General features: G+C 36.8%; 1 protein-coding gene across 9 annotated transcripts in view; it reads left to right on the forward strand.

Moving 5' to 3' along the window:
• CNKSR2 (connector enhancer of kinase suppressor of Ras 2) overlaps positions 1-25,244 on the forward strand; it is a 204,120-nt gene that overhangs the window by 61,967 nt on the left and 116,909 nt on the right. For all 9 annotated transcript variants that reach the window (XM_030282021.4, XM_072934511.1, XM_072934519.1 and 6 more), the window contains exons 5-6: positions 10,736-10,777; positions 19,919-20,038. In XM_030282021.4, coding sequence (XP_030137881.4) covers positions 10,736-10,777; positions 19,919-20,038 — 162 coding nt within the window. The remainder of the gene's footprint in view (positions 1-10,735; positions 10,778-19,918; positions 20,039-25,244) is intronic.

The raw sequence follows: 25,244 nt of genomic DNA on the forward strand, positions 1-25,244 counted from the left end.
CATTTTTAGCATGATTCTTTCCACTTCAATTTTATTACCAAATGTTTGCAGAAAAAACTTTGTAAGCCTGCTGCGGTAATAAACACTTCATTCCCCCCTCTTTTAGATAAAAATGCTGCATGACAAAGAGGCCACATTCTTGAAGTTTTTTATTTATATGCATAACACACTGTTTATACAAATGCCCCATTTTTGATAAGTGTTCAAGTAAGGGGTAAGTGTACAAATATGTAGCTAGAGAGTTGTGGAGGAAAGTAATAATTAAATAGCTCACCTTGAAAACAGTTCACAGGCAATATCTGCCTATATATATGAAATCAAAAGGGTCTTCATATGAGAGTATTATAACTGATTGTAAGTAAGGCTGACTGGAATTCACTTATATCCTTCAATTGCTGCTCTTATGCAAGATTTTCTGTTCTATAGGTTTCAAAGCAGCTCTCAGTAGTGGTGTTTCAGGATACTTACTGATCTGTGCAGTTATTCTCTTCAATTGTAAAAGTTAATGTGTAACGCATATAATGTATATATAGTCAAAAATCGAAACTAAAGGATTGTGGGAAGCATGAAACTGTTGTTTGTTTACAAGGAGCTATATCGAAGTATGTATAAATATATGCTCTTTAGCTATGTTTTTTTCATAGGAAAGTAGCTTATTTTTCTTAAAGCACACTTTTATGGAAAATTTCAGATGTAATTTACTGTAATGTAAAAAGTGCCCAAGGTACTTAGCATTGATGCCTTTTTCTGATTCTGGTAGTTTGTTTCTGCTATTTGATTATACAGGTTTTTTCTCCTTGAAATTGCTCACTTGTATATATATTCTCTTTTGATGTAAGTTTTGAAGTGCTTTTTGAAATGGAATTAGGTATGGAAAAACTGAAAGATTCAAAAGTCAGTAATAGTTTATTGGGATGAACCTCTACTAAAACTAATTTGATTACTCATTAGTTGTCATTGAGATAGGTGCTGTAAAGAGGTATGGGGTTTTCTTTCTAAGCTGTGTATGTCTGTGATGTGACATTTTCAAAGTATCTTGTGAAGCTGCCACTCTGTAAATGAGAATTTGTTTTCTTTTCCATTCTCTGAAAAAGTAATTTCTCTTCCTAGGGAATAGAAGGAGAAAAAAAAAGAAAGAACAAAACCAAAACCCACCAAACTACTCAATATTGCTTAGTATGTAAAAAACATAGTGACCAGAAAGCAAAAATGAGTTAATATTGGCTTGTTTTGTTATTTTTAGGCTTGTTTGTTTGTTTGTTTGCTTGCTTTTCTTATGGATTAATGACTGATAGTCTCTGAACATGGGGGGGGAAAGTGAAACACAAAGGAGAGTAATTTGTGAAAAGAGTATTCTTTTTGAAAGGATATGAAATCTTTTGAAATGTTGGTAAACCAATGCAGCTGTTAAATTTTTCTAAGAAATCGAGCTTGACTGAGTCAAGGTGACAGTGGGAGTCCGGGGACTATGGAACCCATTCATGGAACCACATGCAGAAAGTTGCAGAAAGTTGGTGAAAACTGAGATAAAGTGTAGACGAGAGAGAAAATACAGTTTTGTATCTCATGTTTCCTATAAACAAAAGCTTTTTTTTTTTTGTTAGACTGATGTGGGCAGTGTGTCTGTGCACACTGAGTGGCATCACAGTCTCCATCTAAATGAGGCACACAGAGGATATGCCACTCTTACTGTGTAATTCTTTATGCATGATAACTTTCATGATTAATGTGATGTATTGTGGTGGTCATATCAGTAGATGTGAAGCCTGAGACTGCATTTCTATTACTTTGGAAACTGATCTCCCTTCCCAGAGGCAGGGCAGTCTCTGTAACCAGGTACAGTGAAGCAAGATTCCAGTTCAGTACAGGGAGTTACAGAAACCATGTGTTGCTAAGTAGCAAGTAAGTTCCTTAAGCATAAATTAGTGTAGTGTCTATATTTATTTCAGGAATATGTATGTGTGTGTTTGCTTAAATCCATTACAAATACATATATTTGAGATGATCCAATATGAAACATTGATGTTGTAGCCCAGCCTGGAATGTGGTCTACCTAAATATTAGTACTTTTTTTTCCAGTTCAGTTAATTAATTTTTTTCTATTGGCAAAATAATCACCTAGACAAATATAAACCATGAAATATTTTTGCTGCAGTTGTATTTTTAGAACCAGGATTATTTGCCATGACACTACTAGAGGAAAAGCAGAACTGAAAAATTAAAAAGTTATTTACCTCTAAATTGTCTTGTAAGTGACATTGAAAACTTAAGAATTGCTCAATACATTGTGCTACAAGCTCTATTTTGCATGCCAATAATAAAATAGTTTTGAATGTTTGAAGCATATTTAGAGGTGTGGGAAGTGTTTTGACTTTGTTTTTTTTCCTTTGGATAGACAATTTCTTCCTCAGTTCCTATCTCTCATCTGTTGATAGTTTCAGTGGATTTTTTTTTGCCTCTGAGAATGTCACCAAGTAGAGAAATCATCTGAGCATCTGAAATTTGACTAGGACCATGTAAGCACTTGGATTCTGAAGGATATATGAGCAAGTATCAGTGATTTTAGTTGATGCTGAAATACTGGCTGTGGTTTCTGACTGAATGGTGTGCTGGCTCATTTAGAAAAAAGGAAGAGGTGTAACTCTGTACATGCAAAGTAAGAATTAATATGTGACCAGATCCCTAAGGAAAGCAACATAAAGCAACATGTCTTTTGCAGAAGGGAGAAATAATTGGAAATAGAAAATTACTTCAGAAAGATATAATAAAAGAGCTTAGTGTACCTATTGCATCGCTCTTAATCCAGCAAGCAATTTTCCCCAGTAGTTGCTTGGTCTGTGGGTGATTTATGTAAGTTGTATTAAATTTCTACGTGAAGTATTCTGTTACTATGGTGATAGGTGCCACTCCACGCAGATTGTTTAACTAAAATTAAAGCAATTCTTTGTACTCAATAGGCTGGGTAATTGCTATTAGTTTGTACACAAGGGTTATGAACTTAGAGTACTGCAGGTTTATTGCATTTTCAGGGAAAGGCTCTAGACTTCTAGAAGCATGTGTGTAGGTTGCATAAGCAATGTCCTTTTTTATAGCATTTATTTAGTAGCTTGCATTGTATTTTCCCAATAGAGATTTTTTCCTTCTCCTTTTACTGTGACGCCTGCTCACCATTCTGCTTTCTCCCACCTCTCTCAGTTCTTATGCACATCTCCAATGGGCAAGGAAAGAGTGGGTCCTGCAGGTTCAGATGAGTTCTGGCTTTAGTGTGGAGGGGAAGGGAATTAACTATAATAGAATGAGGATGTTATAGACCCAGTGGGAAGAAATTTCAGGAATTGAATAACTGTAGCATAATTGAGAAAGAAAGCAAATATTTCTGAACAGCAGTGGGAATGAAATCGACAGGATTTGTGTGGGAAGCGAAGAGGAGTTGAAAATGGCACCCAGGTTGTGAGCTTGTGGGACATAAGGTGGTGGAGCTGTTGACAGAGATAGGGAAAGAAAGGGGGAACAGGGAGCGTTTGGGAAGAAACGTGATTTCAGCTCTTCAGCATCCTGTGTTAGGGCTGGTGGCAAATATCCAGAAGGAGATTCTGATCTGTGAATGTGAACAGAAGGGCTGAGAGATCTGTGACTCATCCATACAGAGATGATAATTAAAGCAGCATGATTTTAGGAGGCTGCTGAGCAATAGGGAAGAGGTTGCAGAAAAAGGGAGAGTTGAGGATAGAGCTCCCTGGGACTGTCGCAGTTGAAACAGCCATAATGGGAGAATTTTTGAGCAGCGCAGAGGAAAGAGAATCATGGAAATAGCATATTTTGGGATTGTTACTTAGAAATACAGTGTAGATTAACAGTGTCTGTGTAACTTTGAAATTTAATTTTGTGTGGCAGCAGCCAAGGGTTACCTGTGCAAGCACTGAGTGTTGTATAGCTTGGAGGAGCTTGCTATTGCATTTTAGTTAGGTAAGAGACAGAAGAAAGATATTTCCTTTTCCCTCCTCTCTGTTCCCAACATTTGTAATTTTCAGTGTCCAAAACCCCATACCTTTTGTATCCAACGACCTGCTAGACCTCTTAAAATATAAGATGTGGTAAAGCACATCAGGAAACGACTGACTGTGTCATGCTCTTATTTCTTAGCCTGTTGCTAGAGGAGACTGTTACTTTTGGGGGATTTAAGGTTTGTTTGCTCCTTTTACTTTTAAAGGAGGGTTGGAGGAGGAGGTTGAATGGAGCTGTATATCTGCAAGTTTGTATTCTATTATTCCAGTAATTACCCAGACATACCTGTAAATCACAGTCTAAGCAGGATTCCATGCTATCCATCAGTTTTCTAATCATCATGCTCTACGGAACACAGCGTTTTGTCATAGCCAGCCATATCCTGGGCTGCTTCAAAAGCAGGTCAAGGGAGGTGATTACCCCACCCTACTCCATTCTTGAGATACCCCACCTGCAGGGCTGCATCCAGCTCTGGGGCCCCATGTAAGAAGGATGTGGATCTGTTGGAACGACTCCAGAGGACACCACAAAGATGATCAGAGGGCTGGAGTGCCTCTTCTATGAAAACAGGCCAAGTGAGTTGTTCAGCCTGGAAAAGAGAATGCTTCAGGGACACCTTATAAGCAGCCTTCCAGTGCCTAAAGGGGGCTACAAAAGAGCTGGAGAGGGACTTTTCACAAGGGCATGTAGTAACAGGATAAAGGGGAATGGCTTTAAACTGAAAGAGGGCAGTTCTAGATTAGATATTGGGAAGAAATTCTTTGGTGTGAGGGTGGTGAGGCACTGGAACAAGTTGTCCAGAGGAGTTGTGGTACCCCATCCCTGGCAGTGTTCAAGGCCAGGCTGGATGGGGCCCTGAGTAACCTGGTCTAGAGGGTGGCATCCCTGCTCATGGCAGTGGTATAGGAACTAGATGATCTTTAAGGTCCCTTCCAGCCCAAACCATTATAGGATATCATTCATTCTAGTCTACTATTTCAAAGCTGTCATTGTTTATTCCTGCCATCAGCTTTATTAGATATATTTCCCATGTATTTTCTAATTAGTGAAATGCTAAATGAACTCAGCCTGTCTAATCCTTGTACCTGTTTGGAAACTATGTACCAGTCTCTTTGTCTGAGACGTGATAAAGGATGATAATGAATGAAAGTACACTAAAGGTTGTAAAACTTTTGCCACCTTCATATATTGGCCAAGATTTAGACTTTGTCATCATTATTGTTGAGAACTTTTGTGAAAACCTTCAGTGATGACTCCAGCAAAACCCAGTCTTGTGGCTCTCTTGCTTTAGCTGAATTGGGCAAATTCAAATCAAATGAGCCCTTCTAGAGCCAATGACATAAATTCCCTGGACCTAGGGACACTCAAACAGGCACCTTGAAGCCAGAACAACTTATTTTACACTAATGAGACTGTAGGGGCTGGAAGCTATGATCTGGGCATTTCAAGTTAATTATTTTTTATTGTTGCTAAGTAGCAAGACCAACAGATCTTTCATTTTACTTATACTGCTATTAAAGTATTCAGTTACAGTTTTAATCAATTTGAGAAGCAAAGAGATATGAAGGATTGTTTGGCTTAATTCCAACCAATGGCTACATTGCTCAAGAGGGTTTTATGCCAAAGGTTTGGCAATTTATGAGAGTCTGAACCCTCTTTTAAGCAATCATGTAATTCATTATTTTTGTTACAAATAGAAAACGGGAATTGCATAGATTAGAATATTTTGCATGACTTGAATAATAATGGTGACAACAATTCTTTCAGACATATTTTTAAGCAGTATGTAAAATCTAGCCCTCTTTAAACTAGACATGGCAGATGAGTGGGATTTCTCATGCATTTTCCAGGTAATTTTACTACCACTTTTAAAATAATGTTCTCAACACAATTACCTACATTTTTATTTGCAACATATTGAAAAAAATAGTACAATATTCACATACATAAACATACATATGTATATTAGCTTCCTGTAGATTCAGTTGGACTGCCGAGAAAAATGAATGAAGAAATAAGTGAATGAGCTCCACTACAAGCATCATAAAAGCTACCCAGAGAATTAATGATTTCATGTCAAGCTCTTGCTCTTCACAGGTTGCTTCACTTGAGTTGATCACACAGCCTGCCTTTTTAGGCAATGCTACTATCATATGAATTTACAAAGGACATTTTTAGGTTAATATGTTACCTGACAATTGTGACTTTTGGGGTTTGTTCCTGAAAGTCATGTAGTCTGCTTTTATATCAGTTCTACCTAGGAATTTGCCTTGCCCTGTAGGAAAAAATAGATTAGGATGACTACATATATGTTAGCAACTAAGGCATTCTGCTGAACAAGAAAATATAATGAAAGAAGTCCATGCCATCTCTTGGGTACTGTGATGTAAGGATTACTAAAACTGCTGAAATGTTGGTGAAAGATTTAATGCATATATTTCTGCATTTCTCCCTTTTTTAATCCATTAAATATTTCTATGTGTATATTTCTTTTTCTGAACTAGCATAATTGTATTTTGAAGTAAAGTATAGAGTTGACAGGAACTTAAGACTCCCAAGAAGAGTGCAGTGCATCAGCTGCCTGGAATACCTGGCAAAACCATGAATAATATTAATAGCTGTAGTAGTGGTAATAATGATGGAAAGTTTTAAGATTATAGCCTGCAAATATCCTGAGAGAAATGTTTGACAGGTAATTGCAATAGGTAATTTGACAGGTTGCCAACTTGGACTTGTAAACCAGATCATATAGATGCAAAAATAGAAATGTTTTCTGCAGAATACTTATCCCACCGTTATAGTACTGGAGAACTGCATGAACATTTTTTATTTGTGGGGCATGGGAGCAGTAGGGTAAGTTGGCAGATTGTCTATCTCAGTTCTTCACTTTTTGAATTGAGACATAATCAATGTGGGTGACAAGAAAACAAAGAGTAAGAAAAGTACTAGTGTAATTAGCTTTTCCCATTCCCCACTTCTTTGAGATAATAAGACAAATGTTTAAAAAGAAAGTGGTAATACTGAGGTTAAAAGAAAAAACAAAAGGAAAAATAAAGTATCATAAGCACTGCTTTTGAAAACAAAAAAAGTCCACAGATATTTGTATTTTATACATGTTATCTCATGTCTGATTTGTTCCAGCAATGTCTGGGATAGGATGGGTAAAATGTGTACATTTTGCAGTGTTGTCACCAGTCAATGCTGTCTGATTCAGTGGGTTTAATTTAAACGTTTTCAGCAATTATTCCTTATGACATTATGGTAGGATCTGTGCAGATACAACTTAATTTTATTTTTTTTGTAGAGACCATGTGAAGGTTATGAAGGTCAGAATTTCTGGAAGAAATAAGCAATGCCTCTCAGCTACAGTGTGGTGTAGGTCTTGCTAGTCTTAAAATTAGGTTTTGAAAATGTACTTGGATTGAAAATGCAGAAGAACCTGCTCCTTAATTTGTGTGGTTTGTTCTTGCTGCTCTTATCTTCCTCCCTTATTGTTTGTTTTTTTTTTTTTTTTTTTCCCTTCTAGTTTTGGAGCTCTTGTTTCTCTTTGTTTAGGATTTTAGCCTAGTTCCAGCTGTATGACAAAGGTCCCTTTTGCCATTTTTGTGCATGAGATAGAGCTGGAAAGAGTGACCATGAAGATCTGATATTAGTCATTAAGTTGTTCCATGTATTTCCGTTTTAAATCTCTCATTTTTCTTATGGATGATACTCTGCCATTTTTCTCCCTTAAACTACTAATGGCCAGTATTTGACCATATCTTCAGGAAATGTAAATTAACATGACTTTTTTTTTTTTTTTTTGCTTCATTAACGTGTGTGTTATTAATGTTTTAGAAAATAATCCACAATTAGAAGATAACCTAACAGAGTTTCAGCTGAAGTTTATTTTGGTTGGTAATAAGATCACATAGCCTAGCTATACTTACAGTATGGCAGTGCATATATATGCAAAGTTCAGAGAATAAACAGGTAGAAGTAATACATCTCCTCCTTGCTGTAACTGTGCCTTTCAGTTCAGGGATAATCACTGTATTGGTTTAACTAGGAGAATAGCAAATTTTTAGCTTGTGTAGGAGTAAAACTTGGTTGCAGATTTTTGTGTGTGTTCTTGCTTTTCTAAAGCAGAAAAAAAGTTGATGTTAAACTTGCATATGATCTGTTTCTTACCTTAATTGCAATATTTTGATACTCTAGTTAAACAGATATTAAAGAAATTCTTTCAGGAGTAAGATATAGGCTTGTATGGAAGAAAAAGACATTTTCCAGGTGTGGGTGGTATTGCTACTAAGAATAAAAAATTATTTCTAATTGCATAGTTAGAGACTTTTTATAGTTCTCAAGTGCTTTAAGCTCTTTTCGGTGAGATGAAATGGGTATAAAAAAGCAATAACTGTAAATGGTAGAGGCCCCCAGTAATAAGCAGGAACCCTACCATTCCACCAAGGGGTGTTTGGGGAGGGTGGGCACAGTTCTCTTCAGCCCTTGCTTAAAGACAAAGCACAAGGCAGCAAAGGGGAAATAAACTGTTCCCTGTGACAGAAAGTGGCATGTGATTTTTGCACCTGGGGTCATTCAGAAGCAGTCTCAGCCCTCAACTCTAGGGATGGCTGCAGGAAGTGGAAACAAGCTGGAGGGATCAGCTTGGTGACCTTTTCCTAAGTTTCTTTGAATCCTGGACTTCAGGGCTGCTCTGGGTTGCCATCATGGTTCTTGACATTCCTGCACATTTCCCAGAGTTCATGCTTGAATTATGTTTAGTTGGATGTCATTAATGTATAGAAAGTGTATTTTGTAATTTTTTTTTACCTAAGTGTTGCATCTGCTGTCCTCCAGTCTTTCTGTCTTTTATGGTTCACTAAACTGTTAATTTTCCTCTTGCCTGAATGCAAAGATGTAGTATCAACAATCTGCTGTTACTATGTGATGAACTTGTTTAGCAATTCCTCTACCCAAACCCTGGATTTGTAGGGAATTGTGTGTTGAGGAGGGAAATTCAGGATGAATCTATTTATAGACTGGATGACTGAGAAGTTTCCCACTTGTTTTACTATCTTTCGTGGATTCAGAAGTATTTCATTTTTTTTTTTTTTTTTTTTACATACAGTCTTGGTTTGCCAGAAGAAAGCATATTGCTTTAGCTTCCTTCGTGGTTGTGAGGGAGTTTTCAGTTCAAGGATATAGCAGTATTTCTCTGTCATTCACTGCTTTCTTGTTTGTAATAAACGCCTACAGCGTTTGAAATGAAATCCTTCTTCCCTTAGTAGTGAGACTTCCTAAATAGTATCCTCTTTTAACTGAGTATTTAAACTTATAGTAAACTCTTCCTATTACCAGTGAAATTATTAGGTCTGCTTAAAAGCACTTTTTTTCTTCAATATAAACGTTGCAATCTCTTCCTGCTATTTTTGCAAAATGATTCATAAGTAACCATGCAGAAAATAGATGTATCCAGATTTAAAATGTTACATGCCCTCCCACATATAACAATGAAATGTGTGTTTTGCTACTAAGATTGCAAATACTTCAGTGATGTCTGCATATAATTAAATGTGTTAGATTTTCTTTCTGGCTATACTTACTGGCAAATGTTTCCTGAATGCCAACAGCTGTTATTAGGAAACTGCTTCCTGATCAACCTGCTACTTCTGCATAGGTGGCTTTATCTACAGCCTAAGAACACATTGGCTTTTCTTGCCTGAGTAACAGTTGAAGTGTTCAATGGATTAAAAAATATTTTCCTGTTGTTTTGAAACAGTTTCATATAAAAAAGTTGGTTTTCTTGCAGGATAAATTGATTTTAAAATGAGACTTTAAACATGAAAACTTAGTCACATCTTTCATGTGGTTTGTTAGATAGGATATAAAGCATCTGTTCTAAACAGAGCTTGCACTAATTACCACAAAGTTACAGCAGCTGAATGAACTTAACAGTGGTTCTTTCACCAATATTGATTCTATTTCATGTGCTCTCTGCCTTGGGAATTTTATTTCCTTATATCCACTGAGATTATGGCCTGTCAGAAAAACTTTCGCAGTCCCAGTCCCAGCAACATCTGTTGGTGTTGCTTATGGAAGCTGCCTCACATGCTGCATGAGGTAATGAGAATGTACCCCCAGTCCCAGCAGGCTGTGTGTGCCTCAGGCTTAATGTGTGTGCTTTGTGTGCAGTGTTTCTCCTCCCCCTTGTCAGGGTGTGTTATAAACTATCAATAAACTCCTCTTCCCTCTCCTCCAAGGTTTTCCTTCCCTTATTCAGCAGTGTGCGAAAATGTCAGTTCAGCTCAGCAAGAATTGTTCATCTCAGTCACTTAATACCAGTCACTGTTGCTGGTATCTCTGTTTTCCAGTGGCACCACTAGAAGCAGGTCATTTTTGTCCATGCTCAGGGACGCCTGGTGGAAGGCACTTATGTGGTAGACATGTGGTACTTATATGGTACTTATGTGGTAGACTGGTACTTGCCAAAAGCATATAAACTGGGGAGGCTGTTGTCTGTCTCAAGAAAGGAAACAACTAGAGCTAGTGAATAGTTATGAGCATTTACCAGTATTTCCTTTCCTTTCAGCGGTAGCTTCAAACTTTCCATTCTGTTTAAATATTTCTGTCTTTGAAATATGTTGTTTCATCCTAAAAACTCTTCAATTCAGTTCTGTTCTTTCAAGGGTAAGCCAAGGAAGGGAACATGATTGGACCAATTTAACCTGCTTTTTCTGCTTTCCTTTTTCAGGATTGCACAGTATATGAAACAGAGAACAAAATTCTTCATGTGGTGAGTACCATTTGGATTTCTCATAACTGATTTTGTATAGACCACATAGGATTTTAGAGCTGTTTGTTTTGTGCTTTTTGTATGCAATGGCAGTTTGACAACTAACTAGACTGTGTATGACTGAGTGAATTTATGGAACTACTTGTGAGCAGGTCAGGAGCTTTGAAAGGTTTTGTGTCTGGCTCAGACTCATCTGTTATTTGTAAACCATGTTTAGAAGAGTGATGTTTTTAAAAAGCAGTTTTTTGAGAGAGAGATGGTTGCTAGGCTTCTTTGAAATAATTTATGTTTGTGTTAGTGCTTAATTTATACATCTTTATTCCTCGTAGGAGTCAGGAGATAGCCTAATGATAGGAAAATTAATGCACTGTTTCCTTTTGAATTGTCAGCAATACAATAGTTTCTTCTGAGACTCTTTAGTGCTATTTGTGGTAAATAAAGCAGATAAAAATTATCAGGGCATCAGAAAACATGATGAGTTTGAGGGGCTGGTGTATAGAGTGTCAAAAACTTGAGTAAACTTTGTCTGAGAGCTGCATCCAAATTTTGGGTATTAAATTGTGTTTCAAGTTGTGGCTGAGCTTTAGTGAGTATTAAGTTAACCACAGCTTGTTTCTAAAAGTTAGAAGTGAAGATAATCTCTTTAAGGGTGAGTAATGAATTAGTTTAATTTATTTCACATTCAAGTAGGTTTTGCTATCTTACTGTTCTTGTTATCAGAGCTTAAGCCAGAAAATACTGCCTTTCTTTGTGATCTTCCCAGTAAATGTTAAAATACTTATTTTTCTGTTATTCATTTTATTCGTAGCATACCTGTATGAAATGCTTGACAGGCTGAATCTTGTAAGCTTTTGATGCTTTGGTTTCACAGTGATGTGGAATAAAAAAGTATCCTTGTATTTTTAAGTTTCACTGATATTTTTTCAGGTGTGATACATAAAGAATTAGCAAATTTAGTGAGGCTGACATCGTCATCTACACAAGGTCAGCCTCTGCAAGTATTTAAGTAATAAAATCTTTTATTACATAATCTTGGCAGAAGTTGAAGTGCTATGAGTTTGAAATCTATATATATAGCCTAGTTTTCAAAGCATGCTTGCTGTCTGCTGTAAGAGCTGACAGTTCTGAAATCTTCTATATACACTATATACCTTTTACAAATTGGGAGAAAGGATTGTAAAGGAAGCTGCCAGAATTTAGGACTGAGTAAACATCACTTTATACAGTTATCAGCAAATAGTTTTGAAGAAACTGAGAGGGGTTAATTCAGGATACATGAGTACACAAAATTGAGACAGGTTTCAAAAGTTATCTTACATCATTTAGGCTCTTGTAGGTTTATTTCTTTAGTCTGCAGTAACTTCATTGAGGTCACAGGTGGACATAGGTGTAAGTGTACCTTCTGGGATCACTGCTCAAGCTTGAAAAGAAACATGAGCACAAACAGAGCCTTGAATGTCTTAGTGAAGCCGTGGGTTAAAAATGACCCCACAAGGATTAAACATGACAAAATGGATTACATGTAACTTGGAGCATTTCTGACCATGGTGCATATCAGCTGATCAGTGGGATTTGATGGGGGAAAGCTGACCAAAATGTAAAAGAAGTAAATCTGTGACTAAATAATTAAATTATGGCATTTTAGATCATAGTAGGCAAGATCCTCATCATATTTTCAGTTTGAAAGATAGTTTTTTACATGTGCACATGAAAAGGTTGATGATAGAATTGGAATTGAAGTCACCATTCCCTCTAATCATTTTCCTTGGAAGATAGAAAAAGGTGTAGTGGGTTTAGCCCATTAGACAATCTGAAGGGAGCAATCCAACAGTGAAAATGGGTTTCTGTGATACAAAAAGAACAGCAGTAAATTGTGGGAAAGGCATAGAAGGAAATTGAGTAAGAAATACTGGGAGAAATAGGAAAGATTGTGAGGGCATGGGCAAAGATATTGTAGGAGAGAAATTCTCTTTTTTTAAATTCCAAGATCACACAATTCCAAGTCCATTTTCAGAGTCCATTTCCCATCTGAAGTGATGTTTGACCAGCATCCCATCCAGCTGCCTTTGAATGATTAGGTACAAACATAGAACTGTGTTTACTGAGCTGGCTTAGACAAGAGGTTCAATTCAAACCTGTGGGCTCATCCTGTGTAATTTCATGTACCTCTTTCTCTTCATGATGCAAGGAAACAAGATTCTCAAAAAAGTGAAATTACTAACAATCGATTAGCATTCCATGCAATTAGCATAAGGAAATCCTTATTGTAAGATGTTGTTCTTACTTAAGATTGAAGTCAAATTTTAAGAGATCCTTCTTATATAAGTAAGATAGAACTAGAGTTAAAGAAATGAAAAAAAAAACCAAACCTTAAAGATCAGTTGTGCACTCTTACTTGTCAGGACACCATGATATTTACCACCTTAGGTGCAGACTGCTGGATCAAAGTAGTAGATTTTTGTGTTCTGGGTTGAACATCTCCATTGTCCGTGGAACGAAAAGGGTTTTGTTTTTTTTTACTCATGCTGTGGATCAAGGGCTGGAGCTCTGTAAGCACGGATCTCCTGTGGGGATGCTGCCCTGTTTCCCCTGGAGTGAGCCTGTGCCAAATTGAAGAGCGAGAGAACACATGGGCACAGCAGGGATGTGAGACCATCCTTTGCTAGTGAATTACATACAAGGAAAGCTCCAAAGTCAACCCATCACTGAGTCTCCATGGCTTCATCTAAAGCATGGAGAAGTAGGCAAGATCCTCAAATAAATGACTGATTGGTTTGCTTTAATTAGGTAGGCCAAAAAACAGTTCATGTGCTCATATTCTACCAGTACTAATTTTTTTTTTTTGAAAAGCAAATGAATGCCCTCTTTCCTTCCGAGGTGACAGTGTGGGTGTACATGTGGGGATGGCTGAACCACCTTGTCCCCAGACAGCATGTTTCAGTGTCAGTTAATGTATTCACATGGTAGCTTTTCAGGATTTGCTTTTTAAGAAACGTTATTCTGGGGAGACAGAACTCTGTATCTTCAGTTTATATTCAAGGAAGAAATATTTTTGTTTGCTCCAAGCAATTTGAGTTTCAAATGCTTTAAAAAAGCATTTTGATTGTCACTTACAGTACTGGGTTAGGCAGGAAATGAATCTATGTTATTCAAGTAAACACATAAAATGTATCTAAAGGAAAAAGGTCTCATTGAATAATTATGAAGCTTTAAGATGAAATTGCCTAGTTGAACTTGTTTATTTCTTCTAAATGGAGTTTCAAAGTGTGTCTAGGGAAAAAAATGTCTTTTCTATAATTTTTTGTCCTAGAATTGTAGGAGTGTTGAAAAAATTATTTAAAGACTACTACATTTCTCAAAGTTTTGGGGTTTTTGTCTGTGACTTCATTCTCAGAAACAATTTGTTTCTGTGGAATAAGAAGCATAAAAACACACAGGACTAATGTGTTGGGTTTTGCTCATTAAATTTTGGAAATATTCATTAATAAAGAGAAATGCTTTGCATTTCTGCAGCTTCATTTCTCGATATGTTTTTTCTGGGGTAGCTTTTACTAAGTAAGCAATGTAATATGTAGTTAAATAATACTAATAATAACTTATTGATATAAACAGGAATTAAATAGCACTAGAAAATAATTCTAACAGAAGTAGATGGCAGTAAAAAAACCCAATTTTTTTAATATCTTGAAGAAACACAGTTTTAGTAATACACAGGGCCTAAATATGGAAGAATAAGCCATAGTTGTGGTGCTGGCTTCAAAACTGAAGATTACTATGCTCATGCTAGTTCATATTTAGAATCTTTATATTGATTTAACTTGAGATGATGAAGTATTTAGAAAACTGCTCAACTTAAAAGGCTATCAGTTTATATCTGCTTATTTGGGGAATTGTATGTTAATCCTTGCAAAATTCTGACTGGAGATTTAAAATACTTGAAGAGTAATTCATTGATTCCATCCAGCTGTTCAAGGCTGTATTTGATGGAAATACCCAGTTCAGATTAATCCATGTGAAGCAGTAGAGTATTAAAAGGAGAGCAAAGCTAGAAGAACTAATTATAGAAAGTAGAAGCCACGCTTCAGTCAGATTAACAATAAGTTTTAACTGAAAAAAAAAAATAATTTTTTTTAACTTTGTTAGTCTAATTCCATAAGAAAAAAAAAAAAAAAAAGATTGTTTTCTTAAGGAGTTTCCCTTTTTAAAAATTAGGCTGCATTTCCTGCAAACAGAAAATGCAATTTTTTTGAGTTGGAACACTGTAGAAAGTGATCTACAGAGGGAAGCTAATGCTCAGAGGTTTTTTCAAAAGCAAATGAGCTATGTAAATTTAAAGAGTTACTAAATTGAAAAAGAGAAAACAAGCAATGGATCAGAATGTTCTCTTTTTCCAAGAGCCTTATTGAAACCACAGTGATGATAATTTGCTCCTGCCCACTATATTTGAATATTTGTTATAGAAGCATAATGGACTAAAAATACATTGTCAAAGGTATCATTTTATAGTCATTTAAAAAAAAAGAAAATGTAACCACTTTCTGCCTTTGAAGAGTCTATACCTTGTAAATTGAACTGAACAAGCTTCAGTTTAATAGAAGCTTCTCCTTTTGCAGCCAAAAGCAGATGTAGTTCACTGTTTAAACTTCATGTGTGCACCAGTGCATGTTCAGGTCCACTTGGTTTTAGAACTGCTGGAGTTAAGATGTTTTCTGTACAATATAAAAATTGTTTTGGACTAAAATTAATTGGTTAATAATTATTTGGTTTGGCTTAAGTTAATTAATTAGACTTCATTCATCTTGGACAGCTGTTACTAACTAAACTAACAGACTAAGCTTAATATTACCCAGACATTTTTTCTTACTGTTAGTCTTGAAAGTCCTTATGTCTTACTGGTATCCTGTTCCTCACTCCGATGCCATAGGTGAGGGTGCTGATGAGGGAGTCCTCAGTCCTGTGAGCATGTTTAAGCCAGGATGTTTCAGTATTGCAAATACTTGGCAAGATATATTTTAAACTTGGCCACTAGCCTGGGTAAAATGAAGGACAGGAACAAAGCTAAGTCTCTTTTCTTGACCAGAAATGCTTGGTGACCTAGAGCTGCCTGAGTTGAGCAGACAATGGCTGGACAGGCTGAGGAAAGGCCGCTGAGGCTGTGCCCGTAGGAACTTCACTCTGATGCAGAACACAGACATCTTCCCAGCACAAACTGAAGCAGCCACAGAGAATTGAAGTAGATGTAAATCTAATTCACTCACCTTTGGGTCCCCATCCCCCTGTCTGAAAGAAGGAGCAATTGTGGAAAAGCTGCTAGAAATTGGTACATTACAGTCCAAAAATACAGGTAGAAACTAAATATTATCTGTCATTCTTCATGCTTTGAGGCATAAAGAAGTTGCCTACTGAGGGAAAAATAATGTTTCCCTTTGAATTTCTACCAAACAGCGAGGTGCTGTGTGGTGATATTTTTTGTTCTCCTTTGAATCATTTAGCTTTGCACATAAAGACTGTGGTGTAGCTTCAATCTGCAATTATAGGTGTGTCACTTGAATAGAGAGGAGAATTTATTACTGAAGTTCAGTGATGAGTTACTGCAAAAGAGAGCTGAAATCATTGCTTTGAGGCTCATAGTGAGAACAGGACCCATGTGACAAAAGGAGAAAATGTAATTATCTATTGGTTTCTCTCAGTGAATCTTTTGTAATTTTGTAACTTGCTTTTTTTTTCTTTTTTTTTTTTGGCCTGGACAGATCCTTTCCCTGTGTGCACACTGGGAACTGAGTACAGCTTGAAAAAGGCTGGGGATTTTTAATGCCTGATGATTTTTGTGGGAGCAATTGGATCCTCAGCTTTCTGTGTGTCTTACTGTAACTAATACTGGATTGCAGCAGGCAATCAACACTCACAAAGGATAAAGGATCCTGATCTCGTTTACAGTGTTTCCATCATCAGAAGTGTAGTTTTACAAGGCCTCCAAAGGTAGTGACAATTTGAGAGAAAAGGTGACTACCATCTGATTTTAGTGGAACTAAGATACATGTCAAGGACGCAGATTGTCCTGAATAATTCTGCTGAGAAATAATGTGTTCAGAAATCATTAGGAACAAAATGAGCGGAAGAAGTGCAACATCTTTGTCTTGGAATGCCCTGATCCACTGACTAGGTCCAAGGTCTTTTTCCATACTGATGCCTAATGGGAAGGAAGCACCTTCCTGGTGAGCAGACGGTTTCGTTTGTACGCTGATTCATGCTGATTAGCATGTTATCAGCACAAACTGTGAATGAGATATTCCTGGGAGCAAAGGCAAGGAAAAATGCATCATTTTGCCTGTGTCAGCCTTTATACATGTTTCCAGCGAGGGTCTAGGTACCCTGCCTTTGCAGTGGGCAGAGAATATCTGCTGTGTAAGTGTGTGCTCCTTGCTGTCCTGGCTCTCTCTGGACAAGTTCAGAGTTAATGAAGATTTATCTTAAGCATGCACCAAATAGATACCTGATCCTACTTAGAGTTCAGCTCTTTAACCAAGGAATATTTAAGGAAAATATTCAAATATATAAAAGTTTATAGGGATAATGTGGTGCATTATTCCTATAATTAATGTTGGATTCCAGTGAGAATATATAAGAAAGCTGTGAGACCCAAAAGACCATACTCTTTTAGAAAGGCATTTAAGCATATGGCAGATTTTTTTATCCTAGCAACTTGGTGATTTTGGCACCCAATATTCCCAGAGGTCCTCTTGAGGAATATTCACACCACCTTGTTTTAGGATTGCAACCAATTAGCTGTACTGGAATGCTGATCACCATAGGCATTACTGTATAGACTGTCTGTACCCCTCTCATGGGGGGCAGAGGTGCAGCTGCTCCGAGGGGGTATTTAATGCATCTCAGCTCAGGCTTCTGCTCCATGCCACATCCTGGACCTGCCCACCTCCTCTCCTTTCCCCATCATCTGTCAAGGCAGCTGGGAACGTGGTTTTTAATGAGGAGCCACATCTGTGAAATGCCATACCTTGTCTTAGGGGGTAGGAACACTCCTTTTTTGTGTTTTGGCATCTCTCTGCAATTCAACAGTTGAATATTAGAGAAAAAAATTAATTCACTATAAACAGAAATTTCTCTGAAATTGCTAAGAACTCCATACATTTAATGAGTTTGGAGGAGATTAATAGGAAGAATAGGTGGATGAATACAAGTCTAAACAGATATGAAAAGCTCCATTTTCATCTGCAGAAAATAATTTATAATGTGGGTCTCTTCACTTTGCACAAATAGCTGAGTGCTCTGTAGTTTTTGAAGCAATTTTTCAATAATTGTCAGTGCAGTTCCAAGATGGAAATAGAAATAACATGCCAACACTGTATTTAAAGACACAAATTAAGAGAAATCTAAGCTTTCTTTTTTATTATGTAATTTTATATAATTTTACCTTTTAAAAATGTCTGCTCAAAGCAATTTTCATGTGTCCAAAAGCCATTAAAAAAAGCCGAAATTTCAATAAAGTTCTCTTTTTCACTTTTTTGTACTTTAAGTAAAGCACAAACCATTCTTAATCTCATTTTATATATTTGTTGATGTCCTTTGTTCAGTAATGATTCTGCAGTGCATGAAAAAGTAGAAGGGTGGTGTATGTGGCTATGCTTGAAGAGGTAGTATTTTTTCTGGAAGAAGGTCATGTTGGTATTATAAGTTTTGTTATATTTTCCATTTGATTCTATTTGCTTGTTCTCCCTGAAACATTATTGCTCAATAGAATAAGCGATTTTTTATACAAATCTAAACTTTCAACTGTTTTTAAATACTTAAAAGAGGAGAAAGAATGTACTGGTCTGTAATAGGATTAAGATGTCACTGTCATTGGTTGGGGTTTTTTGGGTTTGATTTTTTTTTTATTTTTGTGGAATTTTTTTGTGTTTTTGTTTATTGGGGTGGGGTTTTTGTTTGGTTTTGGGTTTTTTGGGTTTGTTTTTTTTTTTTTTTGTGGGTCTGTTTGTTTTTAATCACTTTTTAAAATTTTTCCTTTTTACATAAGATATTTGTAGTTAGCAATTTGAAATTATAATGGTGATTTGGCAGGAGGTAATATCCAGTTTTACATAATGTTTCCATAGCATTGTTGCAGATTTTTTTTACTGTAAGAATTATACTTTGGAATCTTGGAAGATTGACTGGAGCAACTGTTGTGTGCAGTTGTGTTTCAGTCATTTGAGGAGACCGGTTAGATTTCCTCTTCTGAATTTCAGAGGAGTTAAGCTGGTTCTTAATTGCTTTTGGAGATGCTCAAGGTTTTGGGACCAGAAGAATCTCCTAATCCCTGATAAAAGATGCATTGGAAATCTGAATAGAGAAATCGTTTAAAGTTGCTGAAAGGGGACTTCCTGGAAAACACTGAAAGTCTCAAAAATCACTTTCTTACAGAGAATGATAGGAAAGCCTCACAGCTTTCCTGCTTCTGAGAAGAGGTTGTTCAGGGAGTGACAGATCAGGAGATAAAACAGTACCAATTTCACAGTCTGAGCCTTTTTAGAATTTTTTTCTGTCTTGCTGCAGAGGCTGCCAACAATAACTGCTTTAAGAGTTATGCCATTGTGAAGTGGTGCTTTATGTCTGCAATAGAAAATCGTGTTTGGTAGCTGTAGAACGTGAGAAACGCAGTCCAAAGACAATTAGCATGTTTAGTATAGAACCACAGATTGATAGTATAGAATTAGTATAGAATCAACTCCAGAGTTAATGGGAGTTACCTGTCATCATCAAGAGCCTGATTTTCATCTGTGCTGAACAGCTGCACAGTCAATGGAAATTAGTGGGCTTTGAGACACTTACTGTCTTTGCAATGGATGTGTGGGTTGGGGCTCACCACACATTCCCTGTGTGCCTGAGCAGGGCATCTATCCCTGAGGGGACGTGGGAGCCCCTCTTTGTCTCTGCTCAGATACAAAAGCATTTGCCCCCTGTTCTCCCCTAGTCTTGTACTGTTAGTTCAGGGTCATCACAGATCATTATTGCTGCCTGAGGCATTCCCTCTGTGCCTTGTATGCACTTGAGAAAAATGGTGATTTCAGCTATATATTGACATTCGATTAGTTAGCAACAGTGTGCTTATTGTGATATTTTCTTTTCTTTTTTCTTTCCTAGTGTAAAACTCTCTCTGGCGTCTGTGATCACATTATCTCGCTCTCTTCTGATCCACTGGTTTCTCAGTCTGCCCATCTTGAGGTGATCCAGCTTACAAACATCAAGCCAAGTGAAGGGCTGGTAAGAAGTACGCAGTTAATCAAACCCATCATCCAGGATGAGAAAGTGATGTTTTTTAAATAAGTTGTATATTTGAAAATGAATAGGACATTTTAGCCTTTTCTGTTTTGAAGTTTGAAAACAGTTTGATTTCCTCATGCTAGTTTGGTTTCTCATGCAGCTGGGCCAACAGGAGGGGATTTTCTAAAGCTGACTGAAGTATGCACAGTTTAGTGAACAGGGAGAAATGAGTAAGAAATTCTTGCCATTTATACCAGCTTCTGAAAAATGGTTCAGATTGTTCTAGGATCTTGAAGTCAGAAGGGACTTAAATTACTGAGATCAACTCAACCAAGAAGTTTGCGTGGGCTTATGCACAAAACCTGTCAGATTCTGGAAAATGTTTCATAGTATCTCGGGGATACAAAGCTATTTTATAAGTTATTCCAGGGCTTCATAGCACTGCTGATAAGTAACTCATCGAATTTTACTGCAAGAATTCTTCATTCCTAATCAGGCACTTGTGAAGGCTCTTAATGCAGCTATCCTGTGTTTGTTCAAGAGCTGACCATTGATCTCTTGTTTACTCAAGTATCCAACACCTGCTGCATGGAAAAAATCAACACTGTTAACGATTCCAGATGTCTGACTTTCCATCATTAATAATACCTTCTCCCATGATTTTTGGAGGTTGAAAAGAAGGTGTTTGGAATACAGTTAAAATTTTTTGTCTAGAGAAATAGCTTTTGCAACTTCTGCACAAGTTTATTCTCATTCCATATCCTTGAATAGTCTTGAAGGAGGACTGCCATACTCTTTGCAGCAGGTTTTTGAAGCTGTCTGCTTGTTGTAGTTTTAGAGAATATTTTGGTTTGCGGATGATTGGTTGTTGCTGGGTTTTGCGTTGATTTGTTTTTCTTGGCAAAGTTGGTATGCCAAGTTATTTAAAGCAATTGTACACTAAATTACTTTTCCATTCTTTCAGAAAATTGCAATTAAAATATGAGAAAAACCCCAAACACTTGGATGAGTAAATATGGCCCCATCATTTGTTTTAGTCTGCAGTTTGTTTTCCCTTCCTCTTCTGGCTTTCTTTTTTATCTCTGAATCCCTTTTAAACTTGTCCTTCAGGATTTCAGCTTCTCATGGATTCTCTGCTCCCTTTCTTTCCCTCCCTTTCCCCTGTGATTTTAATTCTTCCACCACCTGACTGCAGTCAACCTTTTGAAACCCTTTCTTCTATTGTAATGAGAAAATCTTCTTCCTCTTTGTCTTGATCACCTTTTTATGAGTGCTGTCTGGTTTTATCTGAACTTGATTTTTTTTTCTTTGTCTTCTGACTGTTTTTTTTTTCTTTTTTTCCCCTTCATTTAAGTCTTCGTGTAGGTTGGGATGAACTCCTAGGGACTGAGAAATGTTGAATGGTATTTTTGTAAATAAGAGTGTGTTTCATGGGTCTGTTCCTGCTGGGTAGCTGATGAGAGAATCTCCCTCTCTGTGCCTCTGTTTTACATTCTCTGTCTGTCTTGTCTGTTTAAACTGGAAGCTCTTCAAGGCAGGGCTTTTGTTTTTTATGTATTTGTGAACCAATATAGCAGGGTTTTGATGTCATTGTCATAAAAAGTAATTATCTGTATTTTTTTAAAAAAGTTAAATAGCAAATGCAGTATACAGGCTGTAGAAGGATACAATGCCATTTTGACACAGTCATGGTTTTTCCCCCTTGTCCTTGCTTGCGTGCCACTATTATGTTGCCTTGGCATTGTGCCTCTCCTGTAGATTGTGAGCTCTCCAGAGCAGGCACCAAGGATGTGGATTCGCACTGGAAGAGTGAAAATCGTCCCCTTCCCTTTGGAACCACGCCAGTCTGGCCAACAGATCACCTGTGTCATGTGCTTCTTGGTGATTTATGTGCTTTTGGGTTCTCGGGCTTCTGTTTGCTTTTTAAACTAATTCCTGCCCCACTGAGTGCTGAGGGTTTAACAACTGATGGTGGAGCTTGGAGTTGTGAGTATTCTCTGCACATCAGAAATGCTGGGATAAATGCGAAGCTCATTTGTTTCTGGACCTTCTTCCAGGATTTGTGCAATGATGGAGGTGGAAAAATGGTTTATTATCAACTTTCCTGTAGATTTTTGACCCACATGACAGTTCTGTACTGGCTTTACCAATCACTAAATAAAAAATGTGTAAAAACAGAAGGACTTCAGGAAGAAGAAAAAAGATAAAGATGGCTGCTAACTGGGAAGATTTTTTGTTGCCTCTCATTAACAGAGTATCTACCATCTCAAATTCAATAGCTAAGAAGCTAAAATAAATTTTGGAGAGAAAAAGCAAAGGACATGAGAAGGAAATTAAAAGGTTGGAAAACAATGCTCTTTCCCTAAACTCATGGTAAATATATGATGGAATTAAGAAAGTGCTTGAAGCTTTTACAACTTAAAGAAGATTGGCATGATCAGGATATTTTAATCAGCACAAATAGTTCCTTCACTATGTTTGGTCTTTTCGTGTGGAAATGTAAGTAAGTATTTGTGAGAGGTAAATGTACATTTTCAGACTAATACCTGAATGCAGAAGAAACAAGTAAATGTGTTAGTTACTATGTCTCATAGATATTCAAACTAGCTAACATCTCTGACTAAATAACCTTTCAAACAGCTAAACATGTCATGCAGAAAATGCTGTTAGCGTGTGATGTGGAGAACCTCTTGTCTATTGGGTAAAGTAGTGTTATGGGTGGGATTTGGTATTGGTTTTGTTGTTTGGTTTTTTTCCCCTTTTTGTTTTCCCTCTATCCTTGTCTCTTGTGACTGGCTGCATTCATGTTCTCCAGTGAGTGCTGCTGGGGGAAGAGATATAGCCTGCAGTGGCTGTGCAGTAAGGGTGAAAAAGAATTCATGGTAGAAAGTTATTTAAAAAGCCTTAAAATTGATTAATATGGGCAACTTTGCAATCACCAACATGCTCCCATGTGTAATCCTTTATTTTTTTCTTTTTTTTTTCCTTTGAGGAATTGCAAGTTGTTTCATCTGTATCAGTAAGCAGAATTTAATTTTGTATGTTTTTACATTACTGATATACAAAGAGACAAAATTGACTAGCTTAGGTAGTATGTTTTACCATGAAACAGACTTAAAAATGTTGCTTCTTGACTGAAAACAGTGAGTATATTTAGACAAAAAGCAGAAAACCAAGTTTTTCTTGGTTAGTTTTTCTACAACATTCACTTTCTACTTTATTTTTAATATAGAACAGAAAATCAGAGATCTGTAGAAAAGACTAATCTTGACTTTCAGTTGTTTGCAGTTCATATAATCATTTTCATCCCAGTCAGGTAAGTGACTGTGATGTGATCTCAAGGGTTCAGAAATGCAAAGGTAAATTCATCAGAATACGAGAGTGATTGTTCGAGGTTCCTTGTTGCCTGCTGAAGCAAACACAACAAAAGCTTGTAGTGTAAAAAATTGCTCATAAAATACAAGTCATTGATAGAGCAGGGTGTGGCAGCTGATTAAAGTGTACTGGCTACTCCCTTTCCAACATTCCAGTGTACTACTATTCCTGATACTTCCCCTGAATTTTTTTGTTTGAAATACTGAAAGAGCTGGGAAAAAGTTATGAGCAGCATTCTGAGAGCTGTTTGGGGTTAAAAAGGCACATGCAGCTTTGGAGGACTCCATGAAAATGGAGTGAAAGTAAAAATTCAGTTACATGTGTGATAAAATGAAATTATTATCTTCTTTTCTTTTCCATCCAGCATTGCATAAAATATCTAGAAATACGTTATATATTTATATACATAAAATATGTTAGAAATATATCACATTCTGTTTTCATTCTTGAAGAAAATATAAACAAAAACAAAGAAAGGGAGGAAAAATGAAAAGAAAAAAAACACAAAATATCTCTTTTCTATCACCAAGATAAATTGTAATGATAGGTTTGAAACTAAAGCTCTACCCATAGCTGATCAGGACAATCTCTCATGTAATTAAGCATGTGTTATTAATTTTTTAATCTAGGCATACATTTACTCCTGATTACTAGGTTGGTTATCTTATAGGTATTTTAGTCATATAAACTGAATTATCTTTCCTTTTATCTGGTGGAACTAATTCTTGTAAATTCTTAGGGACTTACCTTTGAATACCTAAGACTGTACCTACCAATTTCTTTCAGTGCAAATGGACAGAGCACACACTGTTCTCCCCTCTGTTCTTGATTGCTGAAAGTACTGTTGATACTGTGCAGCCACAAGGAGGCAGAGAGAGGAAAACTTGTAAATGTCTGTGGTATTCTTATTTCCATTCCAGATCAAACAATTGTAAGCCAGAAATGTTCTCTTCTCTGTACCATTTCCCATATGTTGTTCACTTAAAACAATGAGTGAAGAAACATGGGTGAAAGGGGCTTATTTTTGTGTTGCAAAATGTTACCTCTCCTCATTTAAAAGCTGCTTTATATTAAGAATTATGTTGGCACTTGTCAAATTAATGTGACATGGTACTAATATAACATTTATTAATTTTGCATTAATGTGGAATAAATACAATCTAGGGTAGGTATTTTCAGCTTCCTTCTTCCCTCTCTTTCTTAATGTGTGCAAAATCTTGATCCTGTCCTTTTAAGAACATTCTGTCAAAGTTCTTTCTCCTCTTGTGCATTTTCAAAGTCTTTTAAATTTTTTGGAAAGACTAGGTTGGATGTGAATTGTCCTCTGGAATGGTAGCACACTTGGATGAACTTACTATCCTTTGGAACAATGCTTTGCACAAAACTGAACCACCATGTAACCATTGCGTGAGACTTTTCCCTTGGCTTTCACCTGATGTTTAAGGCTAAAAGCAGTAACTCACTGTGCATAAAAATAAAGATGTGGCTTTCTTCAGAAATTGCTCTGTTTGGGGACCTGACTCAAAGTTCCAGTCACCATGGTCACTGTGAATTTAGCTCTTGCCATGTTGCAGGGTGTGTGGCCCAGTGACTTAGATGGGGATCCTGAGAGGGACTGAGGTCCCCGTTAGTGGTGGATTGAGGGTAGGCGTGTCTACCAAGGAACAGATACCAACATATTTCAGCCTCTTGTGTGACTCATTATGCTTCCTGTAAGATATCTGTATATGAGTGTTAAGATGTGTGTGTATTATTAGTGTTTCCCTACCTCACAGGGGTGTTGTGAGGATAAATGTATGAAAAAGCCATTCTATATTTGAGTTAAGCAAAA

Source organism: Taeniopygia guttata, chromosome 1 (assembly GCF_048771995.1).
Source record: "Taeniopygia guttata chromosome 1, bTaeGut7.mat, whole genome shotgun sequence".
Lineage (NCBI taxonomy): Eukaryota > Metazoa > Chordata > Aves > Passeriformes > Estrildidae > Taeniopygia > Taeniopygia guttata.